General features: G+C 35.1%; 2 protein-coding genes across 2 annotated transcripts; both read left to right on the forward strand.

Moving 5' to 3' along the window:
- Positions 1-957: 957 nt before the first annotated feature.
- LOC112056785 (uncharacterized) lies at positions 958-2753 on the forward strand. Its single transcript, XM_024097263.2, has 3 exons — positions 958-1370; positions 1879-1968; positions 2368-2753. Exons 1-3 carry the CDS (start codon positions 1101-1103, stop codon positions 2683-2685), a joined length of 678 nt encoding a protein of 225 aa, XP_023953031.2. The 5' UTR covers positions 958-1100; the 3' UTR covers positions 2686-2753.
- A 3483-nt stretch (positions 2754-6236) lies between these two features.
- Positions 6237-11932, forward strand: LOC112056784 (GDP-D-glucose phosphorylase 1). Its single transcript, XM_052888783.1, has 6 exons — positions 6237-6560; positions 7337-7475; positions 7999-8146; positions 9133-9235; positions 10051-10354; positions 11682-11932. Exons 1-6 carry the CDS (start codon positions 6384-6386, stop codon positions 11789-11791), a joined length of 981 nt encoding a protein of 326 aa, XP_052744743.1. The 5' UTR covers positions 6237-6383; the 3' UTR covers positions 11792-11932.
- The last annotated feature ends 1830 nt before the right edge of the window (positions 11933-13762 follow it).

The following is a 13762-nucleotide window of genomic DNA, read 5'->3' on the forward strand; positions in this document are numbered from 1 at the left end:
ATTTTACATTCAGACTATCTACACCGTTAGGAATAGTGATTTATTTGTTACCTAAAGTACCTAAAAAATTACTACTGAATAATTTAATAACACGGCCTTGGCCTATCAAGAACTGCAGCAAGATCTATATTAGAGCGGGTATCCAAAGCTGCTTTATTAGGATCTTACCAAATTTAGCTTGGCAGGGAGAATAACACAAGCGAGAAGGGGGAGTGTTAATCGATTGTCAAGGAATTCCTTAACCCTACGTCCTTTGGTCACCAGTCCAGGACTCTGCTTGGAGTTGTTTTTCTCTCTATCACACGATTGACCCAGCACCCACACGGTGAATCTATGGAATGCTAAAATATTCGTCTCAGGTACCTACGTAATTATCGACTCAGTAAAACATTTTGGACTTACAAAAGTTATTAATTCTAACTTTGGTTCCAACAATAAAAATCAACCGCTTTCAAAAACAAAAATGTGTTATGTACACCTTGCAAAATAACTGCGAACTTGTGTGCTATCTACAAATCGTTTTAGAGACAGTGATCTACCTCCGGTCCTGATTAAGCACAAGCAACGATTTAAAAAAGTTTGTTTTTATTTGTTTTCTCTATCGTTCAAAATCGATGATTTATTTTTTCATTAATTAAAGTAAAATTAAAGTAAACGAATGAAAAAAAAATCATTCCCACTTTACATGTATGTATGAAGTAGGTACTTTATAAAAAATATTTTTCAAGATTTCATTTTACGACTTTGTTGACATTTCTTATGTTCATATTCATCCTAAATTAAGTACAGCTTTCTAGTAGTAATAGTCTCGGCGCTAAGGACTAGTACGGAACCCCTAAAAAACATGTGAAGTTCAGCTGTCAACTAGTTGTTGAAATTTGCGGTCTCACTTGTCTATGACTGCGACACGAATGCAGTCACTGTCACTGTCACTGTCATTTTTGATTTTGTCAGTCTTTCAATGTAGTGTTTGTAAACAAATCAAATAATTTATTTTTGTAAAATTAAGTGCAATATGTATGTTTAAAATGTTAGATAAAGTTATAGTTTTACCAGTACATTAAAAAATTAACCAAGATTGCGGCTGTGTGCAATACAAAATGATATCCGATTTCGCGAAAGAAAAGGTGTTTTGGACGCAAAGAATGAACCTACGTTTAGTTAAGTTTATAGAAAAAAGACCCAACATATGGAATCCAAAACACCCCAAATATACCTCAGTAGCTCATAGAGATAAGATTTACAATGAGTTCGCTGCTAGATACGGGAACGATTTTACCGGTCAGGCGGTCAAAGAGAGATGGACGAATATACGTTCGACTTTCGCCAATCATTTGCGTAAAATCAAGACTAGTGAAGCTAATGGACAGGTCAGTAAAACCATATACTCAGTGGCGTGCACTTTATACATACAAAAATGTTATGAAGCGGCTTACCCTCCCATCGGTCGCAGTTATGTCATTAGGTAGCCCAGTTGATATGACCTCTGCCTTCATTTCATAGGGTGTAGGTTCGAATAAGGCCTTGCACCTCAAATTTTTCAGTAATGTGCATTTTAAGAAATTAAATATCATGTGTCTCAAATGGTGAAGGAAAACATTGTTAGGAAACCTTAATTCTCGTAAATGAAACTTAAGAAAATGAGAGGAGACTCGTCCTCACCAATGAGCTGAATATGGGTTGCTAATGATGATGATGATAGTTGTAGTAGGATCAATAGGTAAATATGAGACAACTTATATAGTATGGAGGCTCTTCAACCTGGTTCTGGAACCCTGAAAACAATTTTTAAAATATGTTTATTTTTATATCCTATTTTATTTTATAAGCATTGTTAATAATTTAAAAAAAAAGTATATATCTGATCAATTTTTTCAGGAATACCAAGTCAGTTGGCATTTATGGAATGCATGTCAATTTCTGAGGAAAGTAAGGAGAGGACAGAAAACCTGTAAAGAAAATGATAATGTATGTGTTTTATAACGGTACTCAATTCTGACAATAGCTTATTAACCAACTTACTCGTAGGAAACTTAACATACTCGTAGGAAATTTGAAAATTTTGCATCAAAGGATTTTGAAAATTCTTTTACCAATCAAAAGCCACATTATTTTCAAGTGTTATGTGTAACCCCATACAATGCGGGTGAAAATGTGGGGTGTCTGCTAATGAAAATATATAGATAGCCTATGGTCTGTCTGTTCCTGTTGATATATTATGGGGATAAAATATAGCACCTTACTCGCTAATAATGTAGCTTTCCATTAGTGGAAGAACTGGCCTACTAATTTGGGGCCTATTTCTCAAAATCTTTCCTCTTTGTAATATTAGGGTGTGCGCATTATTAATTCCTGATGTATTTTTAGGATGAGACTGTACCAAATGATGGGGAAGAATACCAAAGCGGGGAAGAAACTTCTAATAACATCCTCTCAAATAGTGGCGACTCTATGTGCAAAAGTATAGCTGAAAATTTATTTACCATATTTAATGGAGTCAAAAATGGTGGACTTGAACTAGAAAATACTAAATATGGGAAAGTTGGGCGTTTGGTTACAAAAAAACTAAATCAGATGAACTCCTTTGAAGCAGCAAAAACTTCTCAGAAAATTTTAGATATATTGTTACTCTATGATAGAGAAAATCCCTTGAATCCCAACAATTACAAGACTGAAAGTGTTTAAAAATATAATTATTTTTTAATGATTTAAGTAATACTAAAATAAAATATTAAACAGCTCATTTGGCTTTTTTTGCCTTTAAAATAAAACAGTATTTTTTACAATGACAAATATTGTTACTAAGCAATATTAAAGTTAAAAACAAAAGGCAAATTTCCCAATTTCAGATGACATTATTTTGTCCTCGCAGTATTATGTCCAGCTCCAATTAAACAGTCGTATAATACGCGACATCGTACCATAACGCTAAATCACTTAGCGGTCTGGCATTCTAGTTGCTACTAGCATACACAGTTAATCAGGCCAATACTGACCAGACATCATTCAGAAAGTCTAAACTCTGAAACGGCTAAACCGATTTTTATGGAACTTTTACTGGAAGATAGAAAAGTTTATTGAGCAACATAGAGTACTTACTTTTACTATTTATCGTACGGTTCTTGCACTTCTTTTCCGCTTTATTGAAGACACATTGAAAAAATACAAATACATAACTATTTATTTTTCTATTGCCTAAAAATACTTAATTTAAATATTTTCGATGTGTCGTGAAAGTTTACCTCGTCCCCTCCAAAAAATGACTTTTTTTTGATGAATTTGGGTGCGAAACAGGTCCATAGTCTAAACCAGTTATTCCCAAAGTGGTCTATATCGACCCTAGGAGTCTATGACAAACTGCAAGGGAGCTATGTCAGCGAAAAAAATTTGGGGGTTCATTAAATGATAGTGGATCATAACACATACACTGATAGTACCTATTTTTTATATTATATTATCTTATAATATAAAAAGTAATTTTTAAGTAAAAAAAATATTATTTAATATGTTTATAAAGTTGTGTAAGGATACGGAAAATTAATATCAAATAAGTAGGGGGTCTATCCAACACGGAAAAACATGGTAAGGGGTGTACGACACAAAAAAGTTTGGGAAACTCTGGTCTAAACAGTCAAAGGTTCTAGTAATTTTGTTGTAAAAAAACAATGTTATTTTGTGTTATTTGTGTCGCGTTTTTGATAAAATAAAATGTAGGTTTAAAAATTAAAATGTACCTTTTATTTAAAAATTAGCGATGATAATGCACCTTTACAGAACTATACTGTATAGAAGTCATTCTACTATAGGCAGTATATACTATATTAAACTGCAATAAATCAGTGGAAATTACAAGTAGTACCTTCGAGTTTCCCGCCAAACTTAAACCACAGACGACAAATGACTATGTATGTAGTATGTTGTCATTTTTAGCTGTTTGTGGTTGTCATCAACTCTCTGACTTTGTATTCTGTGATTTTACCAAAGACCTTATACTTATAACAAGACTGTGCACCTAAAATTTTTGCTTACCTAAAATGAGATCTAATGTTATTGACTTAAGGTAGCTATTTCTTTATAGGTGATAGCTAGCAAAAAACGGCCCTGGCGAGAGGGCTCCCAATGGTTGTGTGTCCTTGTCTGACGTCTTGCCAGCTTAGCTAATTGGCTTAGGCTTGGTAGAAATGGTAGAAAATTTTATATTTTGCATCTTTATGATTTACCAAAACAAACAATCCATTATCTTTGAAACTTATTTTAATATTTATCCGGTTTTATATAAATAATAATTATTTCGTTGTATTTAAATCATAATCTATTAAAACTGAGTAAAAGTAATACTTAAAAGTTTTAGACTGGTAATATTAAATGCAAGATGGTGGTTTGTTTTTGTTTACTTCTTTGGTTAATTTTCGTGCTTTGATTTGCGATTTCATAAATTTTCTTATTTAACCTGTATGTTTTTTATGAAAAATGGTAAATTCATATTGTGACAGGGTGCACAAAAGAGTAGAGCCCTGGTAGCAGCTTTTCTTTCCACGGGAAAAGTGAAAACAACCATAATATTCTTTAGGGTCACCATGAAATAAGTAGATCAAAGATTTTTCAAGTTTCGTACTGTGGTCTCGTAGTAATAGTAAGGTAGATACTAGATACCGACTTACTTTAAATTACCTTGAAGATTTAAATCTTGCAACGCCTTTTTCACATAATTTTAATAATAATTGTTACTCGAAAATTAATACGTTTTGTGTTTGTACAAATATAACTTTGGACAAAATTCAGTTTAGATTTTTTTTTTAATATTAAATTACGATCTTTGCCTGTCCCCGAATTTAGTTGGGGAAAAATTAAAAAAAAAAAGTGTGTCAGCTCCGACGCACGAATGGAGTTTACTCTTTTCAATAGCAACGCCTGAAAGTGAAAGGTGCGCAACCGAGGTGCAGCGCTGCGTGCGCGCCCGCCAACAGCGTGCACGTGCGTGCGGACGCGCTAGGCATGTGCACGCTATGCCGGCTACGTACGCTGAAAGGTGCGCAGAATAGGTTGCGCACAAAAAACGTACCGAGGGGTATAAATGAAAAATCGATTGTTAAGGAGTAAACTCCAATAAGTTATGAAATGACATGCGTTACGTTTTTTGTGCGCAACCTATTCTGCGTACCTTTCACCGTGCGCTGTGCCGCCAACAACTTGCACATCGCATCCATGTGCACGCTGTAGGCGGGTGCGCACGCCGCGGCCTGCTGCACCTCGGCGAGTATTGAGACGTGCTTCGAGCTAACTTTTTGTTTTTTTTAACATACACACTTTTTTTTGTTGGTAAACAGTGCACATCGAGTAGGGCTTTAGTAATACTTATGTTAAAGAAGACTAAATGTATAGAATTGTAAAATAACTAATAGACTTTATAATATACTTCACATTATATATTTTACTCTTACAATGATATAATCATTAAACAAACAAGCCCAATAACATATAGTATATAGGTATAGTCGCCTATACAGCATACCCTATGTACGTCTCAATACACTCACAGCTAAATTAGAAAGTTGCGCACTAAAGGTGCGCACCAAAAACGTGACACTTTTTCGTTAGTTCAGTTGGTTTTACCCCTCGGATTTTTCTCATACCGGGCGCCTTATATATAAAAAATCGATTCTTAAGGAGTAAACTCCAATAAACTCCAAAAATATTTAACTCTTCACAGCTGATGACAGCAGTTCTAATTTTAAAGTTCATTCCGGCCCTTAATTGCCTTAATTCCGGTGGGAAGTAACTTGTATGAGTTATTCCCTCCCTATGGTGGGAAGCAGCATTTTCCACCCAATACTCAGATCAAAACAACACTACTTTCCGATTAAGAGAAATGAAAAAAAATATTCCAATTTAAGTCTTTCTTTTAATCTAAGTGTAAGTGAGCACATTCTAAAATAATATATTTTTACTCACGAAAAATAAATTAGGTAGCATAGTTATGTAGCATCAATATTTATTAGTATACTTATACAATCGTTTTTACAAGCAATTTGTACTGTGTCCTGTTTTGTCATGGTCACCTAATTAGAAAAGGACACACAACCATGGAGAGCCCTCTCGCTCGGACCGTTTTCTTCGCCATAGTGCACAGTCTAGTTATAAGTATAAGGTCTTTGGATTTTACTCACAGATTATTTTTTACTTCATTTGACATCTGTATCCAAAGAATTATGTCAATTGTCAAATCAAAAGTCAAAACAAATCAATCTTGAAAGTTGAATCTTGAATCTTCAAATTTTCAAAAGTTCAATTATTAAAATCACCTGTGAGGCTGTGTAAAGTTGAAAATGTTAATTTAATTTCATTAATTTAAATTAAATCATTTTTATTATGATCTGAAGACCATGGCGTTGATTACATTGGTTTATGAAGAAACAAATCAAACCATTAGAATCAAAGGCTCTCAATTTACAGAGCAAATAAAAACAAAATGGGAAGAAATAAATTGTAATACAAGTGTTTTTCGCTATAAAATTGATAACATAGAAGAGAGGATAGTCGATCAGAAATATTTATTACAGGTAAAAATTCATTATTTAGTTTTAAAAATGAAAATAAAATTATGGCAACAATAAACATGAAAGTACTTGAATCGAGAAATTTTAGCTCTACAGCGTACCTACTTTCCTCTAGAACAGGGAATATGAAGCGTCGACCCACCATGCTGTTTAAATGTGGCAGGCTCAGGAAGATGATGTTTAATTTTTATAGAAATCATCATCATCTTATCAGCCGATGGATGTCCACTGCAGGACATGGGATTCTGTACTGACTTCCACACCACAATCCGCCGCCTGCATCCAGTGAATCCCTGCGACTCACTTGATGTCAGTCCACCGGTGGATCCACAGGTGGGGAGTGGGCTTTCTATTGTGGGGTAGTCACTCCATCACCTTAAGACCCCAACGTCCAACGGTTCGTCAAAGTTTTTTTGGAAAAATAAGTAGGTATTAATATGAAACTTTGATAGAGCAGTGGATATGAATAATCTCTGCCTTTGATTCTGATGGCATAGGTTTGAATCTGATCTGGGGCATGCACCTCCAACATTCTAGTTATGTGCATTTGAAAAAATTAAATATCACATGTCTTAAACGGTCAAGGAATAACATAGTCATGAAAACTGCACATGTGAGTATTTTCTTAATTCTCTATACATGTGTTGAGTCTGCCAATCTGCATTGGGGCAGTGTGATGGACTATTAGCTTGACCCCTCTCATTCTGAGAGGAGACACATGCTCAACAGTGAGCCGAATATGATTTGTTGATGGTCTTAATGCTGCTACTTGCTTTCAGTTAAATCCAGACAGACTTACAAAAAGAAGAACACCAGAGCAGATAGCTAATATTTGCCAACCGTTTGACAAAAACAAATTCAATTTCACAAAGATTTCTAAAGAAGAAATATTGTTTAAATTAAAAGAAGATAATAATGGTGAGATATCTTTATAGTTGATAAACTTAGTTGAGCTAAGCTAACTGTACCGTTTTATCTAATTTAAATGTCAAAAATAGAAAATCAAAATCATTATGAAATGCTTTACCGGTAAAACTGTACACCACACATGGAAAATTTAACTAAAAAGTTCAACTGGTCAATAGTTCCAATGTTTAGTTAATTAAAGTAAGTTCCATTTAGTAAGAATATCATTTTGAAGAGGTTTTGATTTTTTGTTTACATTGAATGGGTTCAGAGACTAATTAAACAATTTGAATAATTTATTTACTGTTGGGAAGCTACACTATAACCAGGTGCTATAGATTATATTTTATCCCTGTACTCCTATGGGAACGGGGACTCACAGGCAGATTGTAGTATCCTACTGGAAAGGGGACAGGTGAAACTGTGTGGTTAGTAGTAGTAGTCTGTTAGTCGTTGAATATTTTAACTGCCATACTTACAGGCAGATTGAAGAGAAGTATGCAATGCTTGCAACACAATTTTGTTTGGATTTCAGATGATAATCATATAATTGTTGTAAATGTAAGTCCGATAACTCGTTACCACACCCTGCTCTGTCCATCAGTAGATAAATGTTTGCCGCAAGTTGTCACTAAAGGTAGTTTAAAGTTGGCCATAGATTTGTTATTAGTAGCTGAGGACCGGTGAGTATTGAAGTAAGATTTTTTAAATCTTTCATTTAGTCTATTTTTTTTTCATTTATTTTTTAAATTATAACATAAAACATATACAATTAATAAAATTGGCTAGTCTCCTAAATAACAAGAAATGAAATGAAATTAATTGAAATAAAAGTAACAAAAGAGTCGGAACCGAAGGGGTAATAATAATCGTAAGTTCCGACTTAACGGAGCCGGAGTAGAAGCTCCGTAACATCTCTGATCATCCATTCAGACTCAAACTCAGTATTGAAGTTTAATAGATACATACTAGCGGACGCCTGCGACTTCGTCCGCGTGGAATTTAGTTTTTCACAAATCCCTCGGGAACCATGGATTTTTACCTGGATGAAAAGTAGTTTTTGTGTTAATCCAGGCTATAATATATCTTAATACCAAATTTCAGCTAATTCGGTTCAGTAGTTGAGGCGTGAAAGAGTAACAAACATTCATATGATCAAAATCATCAGTTTTCGCAAATCTCGGGAAACCATGGTTTTTTTCGGGATAAAAAGTAGCCTACGTGTTAATGCAGAGTAAAATCTATTTCCATTCCAAATTTCAGCTAATTCGCTTCAGAAGTAGCGGCGTTATAGAGTAACAAACATCCAAACATCTATACAAACTTTTGCGTTAAATAGTAGGATAAATAATAAGAATGTACAAATGTACAAATGAAATACAAAAAATTAACAAATAAAATAAATTAGCATGGCCTTCAATGGAAGGTCAGCTACACATGCCATGCAGTACCCACAAGCAATTTGCTTAAAGCTGTTGCAGCTGATTGCACAATAGTAATGAATTAAAAAAAAAAAAAAAAAATATTAGTAGGAAGTAGGATAGCATAGCGGAAGTTCTTCCCCGAACAAGCTGTGCTACAAACTCAAAGCTACCTTACCTACAATTACTTAAGATCCTATGTGACACGTTGACTGGTATCTTATATAAAACGTTGTTATTTTACGCAGTGATTTAAGGATCGCCTTCAACAGTTTATGTGCGTTAGCATCGGTAAATCATTTGCATTACCACTTATTTATTGAAAGGAATACCCTGCCAGTGGAGACTGTGGTAAGAATTTGTTTTTTTTTTTAAACTTGAGACCCGTTTTTTTTTCTTTACAAGTCAGCCCTAAGTTTGAAGCGGACTGACTTGTTAGGAGGATGAAAATCTACACCCCTTTCGGTTTCTACACGACATCGTACCGGTACGGTAAATCGGTACGTCTTTGTCGGTAGAGAACCCAGGACCTCTTTGTAAATTGACCGCGCATACCACTGCGCCACGGAGGCCGTCAAAAAATGTAGGTACTATGGGGCTATATATGGCATACCTGACGCCCGCCGAACGCTGTCGCCCACACGGGACGAAACGTATGGCCCGCTATCCGCTTTACCTCCGTTTTTTGTAAAAAAAAAATTCACGTTTCTATTGGTGAAGGAAAAACATCGTGAGGAAGCCTGGATACCTGAGAATTTTCTTAATTCTCTATGTGTGTGAAGTCTGCCAATCGCATTGGGCCTGCGTGGTGTATTATTGGCCTAACCCCTCTAATTCTGAGAAGAGACTCGTGCTCAACAGTGATCTCAAAATGAATTGCTACCTAATGATGATGATGATGATGATGATGATGATGATGATGATGATTTGAGTCACAAGTTATCACCATAATCTCACCAAACCATATTGGAGCCGTGCGGTGGGCATAAGCTCTAAATTATATTATGTGAGAGGCCGGCCTTGCAATGTTCTATTAAAATAGGCTGATTTGAATAAAAAATAGGCTGATTGATTTTGATTATTTACGCGAAAGAAACCGCGGGCAAAAGCTAAAATTAAGCTATAAATCTGTAAATAAATCGTACAACTCCCTGATATTTTTTTAGCAATGCAAACCCCTAAAAGGCCCATTGCACTGTATTAAAGACTATCCAGCGCCTGCATTTTGCTTCGAAATCACCAAAAAATCACCCAAAATCGATGAAATTTACCGATTAATCGAATATTTTTTGCAAAAATCGATCGCTCACAACATTTTCGTGACCAGAGGTGAGTGTGTTGACGAGGAAAATTTGAACGAAGTATCGTATCGATTTCTGATGTGGCCGAGGAAAAGCAGTTCTGGAGTGAAGCAGCTTTTGGCGTTCAATGTAGCTACCTGTGAGTTGAGTGGCTGGTTTGCAGTACATAGTAAGTTCTAATTTTTTTTTAAATTGTCTACAAGTTAGCCCTTGACTACAACCTCACCTGATGGTAAGTGATGATGCGATCTAATATAGAAGCATACTAACTTGTTAGGAGGAGAATGAAATCCACATCCTTTTCGGTTTCTACACGACATTGTAGCGGGATGCTTAATCGCTTGGCGGTACGTCTTTAAAGTGATGATGCGATCTAATATAGAAGCATACTAACTTGTTAGGAGGAGAATGAAATCCACATCCTTTTCGGTTTCTACACGACATCGTAGCGGGATGCTTAATCGCTTGGCGGTACGTCTTTGTCGGTAGGGTGGTCACTAGCCACGGCCGGAGCCTCCCACCAGCCAGACCTGGACCAGTTAAGAAAACCCCAATCAGTCCAGCCGGGGATCGAACCCAGGACCTCCGTCTTGTAAATCCACCGCGCATACCACTGCGCTACGGAGGCCATCAAAATCGTCGTCTAATTTATTATCATAAACGTAATAAAACGTCCAGATACCCACCTCAGTCTTAAACTAGGCTGGGACCCTAGGTCATGGTAAAGATATATAAACAGTATTCCAACTTTATCTTACGTATCTTTGAAATAAATACCTACAGCCGCGCGGTAAATAGTGCACATACTGTGAACATAAATATACATAACCTCGCGGTTTCACCCGCATAGTTCCGGTTCCCGTGAGAATGCGGGGATAAAATACACTCACAAATAACGTGTCTTTCTGATGGTAAAAGATTTTTCAAAATCGGATTAGTAGATCAAGACCCCTACAACGTTACAAACTTTTATTACAATTTATTTAAAACTATAAGACCCGGTCAAGCTTCGCTTTGAATTATGTGCACTTCATTCCTACCCCTACCTTACTCCCACCCTACACCTAACCTTCCGCACCCCTACCCAACCCTAACCATCTCTTTACCAAAAGTCATCAATATTGGTTCAGCAATTTTGTCGTGAAAGGTAACAGACAAAAGGTTCTTCCCATAGGTATATAATATTATAATATAATACTATAGCGCATCACTATAAACGTTTCCCAACACTATAATACGCGGCGCCCGCGCGCCGCGCATAGGCATAGTTAGTCGTCCACAACGGTGAATAGCGAACGGACGCACTCTGTCGAGTGCGCTATTTACGTAAATCTATGTAACAACCCCAGTTATTTTATTTGTAAACCATTAGTACTTAAATAAACTGTATGAATAGTGTACGTGTTTGGCAATAGTAGTCCCTATAATACTTATTATTTTAGCATTAGCATGGATAGTATAACAATTTGTTATAATGTAAAAAACGTTTATTTTAGGTAGAGACGCCTTTAACAATCTAGCGAGTGAAAATTTAGAAAAAGAATTACGAAAATGGAGTATTGAAAATTTTGAAGATTTATGTGAACAAGCGAAATCACTATATTAATATGAATTAATTAAGAAAGAATAGTACAATTTTTCGTTATAAGTATTAATGCTATACCTAGAATATAGCGGGATTATAATAATTTATTAGATATTTATACATTTTCCTTATATAATAAAAATATCTGCAACACTCGGGAGTTTTATTTTTTGTTCCATATCTCTATACCTACCTACAAAGGCCGAATTTTGTGTTATAGTATACTTACAAAAGTAGGTAGGTACTGCGTTTTTACAATGTTTGTAGGTCCCATCTCAATAAAAAAGCCTATTCATGCCTATAGCCTATAACGTACGTAGATTTCATGAAAGAATAAGCTTCTACATGCCTTAACCTTGGATGAAAATATCCTTTAAACGTTGAGCTTTTGAAACATTATAAAATTCATTAAGAAACAGATTTGAAACCTCAACCGACGCACCCTAAACCCTGAGCCAATTTTGATTACCTACGCTTTATCTTATCTATTCGTGTAAAGAGAGGTAAATAATAAAAACTACATAAATAATTAATTAGGGATATCATAGATATTAGACTTGATTATGTAAGTAGGTATACGTAACTTTGCAATTAGGAGGTAAATCACTGAAATAATCTTTGTGAATCAAGAATCAATCGTGTGTCTTTATTATATTGATATCTTAACTATGTAATACTGAATGAAGTATAGACATGTACCTAATTATACATAACAACTGTGTAATTAGTAAATCACAAAGATTATTCAGTGATCTTTGTGATTCACTACGTCTGATATCTATTTATTATCTATACTAATATTATAAAGCGGAAGAGTTTGTTTGTTTGTTTGTTTGTTTGATTGAACGCGCTAATCTCAGGATCTACTGGTCCGATTTGAAAAATACTTTCAGTGATAGATAGCCCACTTATCGAGGAAGGCTATAGGCTATATTTTATTTTAAAAAAAATTAGGGATCCTTCCTAAAACTCGAATAATGTAACCCAAGGTGTACATGGCGCCTTCCCAACAGTCTGCTAATTCCCTCAAGCATTGTCATTGCTATTCAAAAGGCCAAGGGGTTGCAAATACAGCAGCGTCATTCACTCGCAGCACACATCATTTTCTACAAAAAATGTCGCGACAGCATATATCTATCTATCTATCTAACTATACTATAATAAAAGAGTTGAAATCGAGTGTCTGTACTTTGACCAAATTTAACTAAAATCAAGTTAGGGCGATTAGAAATGAGCAATAGAATACAAAAATATATTTTTTTATTTTTTTGCCTGTCTGTCTGTCTATCTGTCTGTCTGTCTGTCTGTCCTTCTGTCTGTATGTTCGTGCTATTCTCTGGTTCTGCTGAACGGATTTTGACGCGGATTTCACAAATAGATTAAGCAAAGTTCAGGGCAACATATAGGCTTTGTTTCATTAAAATCGGACAGATAGAAAAAAGTTATCTTGAAAAAACCGGATTGCTCAAATTGATTCGCAGGCGTTATTTGGAGAAACGAGAGAGAAACTGTGTAATATCGATATTGAGGCACATATTCTATACTCAACTGACCAATTTGTTTGTTTATTTGGTTGAACGCGCGAAACTAATCTCAGGAACTACTTAAAAGTTCAGGTTCAAACTGATTAATCCTTTTTGTGTTTAAATAGTCACATTGTCTACTTTTTTATCGTATAATGTTATGCAAGATTTATTACTATAAAAAGAGCACGAATTTGGCGCAATAGCTATTAAATACTTATCTGTATACTTATAATAAAACTGTAACAGGTTAAAAAAGAAATTATCTTAGGGCATTATACAATCGATACTGAATTCAAAAACATTTTTTTTCGATTATTTGTCTGTCTGTCCTTATTTTTTGTTGACCGGGCATCACACTGAAACTACTGAATGAATTCAAATGAAACTTAGCACGGTTTGAGAACATAATACGGGGCAGGTTATAGAATACTTTTTATAGCGAAAATAAAATCAGAAGAGGGTGAAA

This window comes from Bicyclus anynana, chromosome 23, assembly GCF_947172395.1.
Source record: "Bicyclus anynana chromosome 23, ilBicAnyn1.1, whole genome shotgun sequence".
Taxonomy (NCBI): domain Eukaryota; kingdom Metazoa; phylum Arthropoda; class Insecta; order Lepidoptera; family Nymphalidae; genus Bicyclus; species Bicyclus anynana.

Excerpts from the sequence above, each read along its gene's own strand:
- LOC112056784 (XM_052888783.1), top strand. The coding sequence starts at position 6,384 with ATGGCGTTGATTACATTGGTTTATGAAGAAACAAATCAAACCATTAGA. Across the intron at positions 8,147-9,132 it reads TTATTAGTAGCTGAGGACCG|TGATTTAAGGATCGCCTTCA; the intron begins GTGAGTATTGAA and ends TATTTTACGCAG. Across the intron at positions 9,236-10,050 it reads CCCTGCCAGTGGAGACTGTG|CAATGCAAACCCCTAAAAGG; the intron begins GTAAGAATTTGT and ends ATATTTTTTTAG.
- LOC112056785 (XM_024097263.2), top strand. The coding sequence starts at position 1,101 with ATGATATCCGATTTCGCGAAAGAAAAGGTGTTTTGGACGCAAAGAATG. Across the intron at positions 1,371-1,878 it reads CTAGTGAAGCTAATGGACAG|GAATACCAAGTCAGTTGGCA; the intron begins GTCAGTAAAACC and ends CAATTTTTTCAG. Across the intron at positions 1,969-2,367 it reads CCTGTAAAGAAAATGATAAT|GATGAGACTGTACCAAATGA; the intron begins GTATGTGTTTTA and ends ATGTATTTTTAG.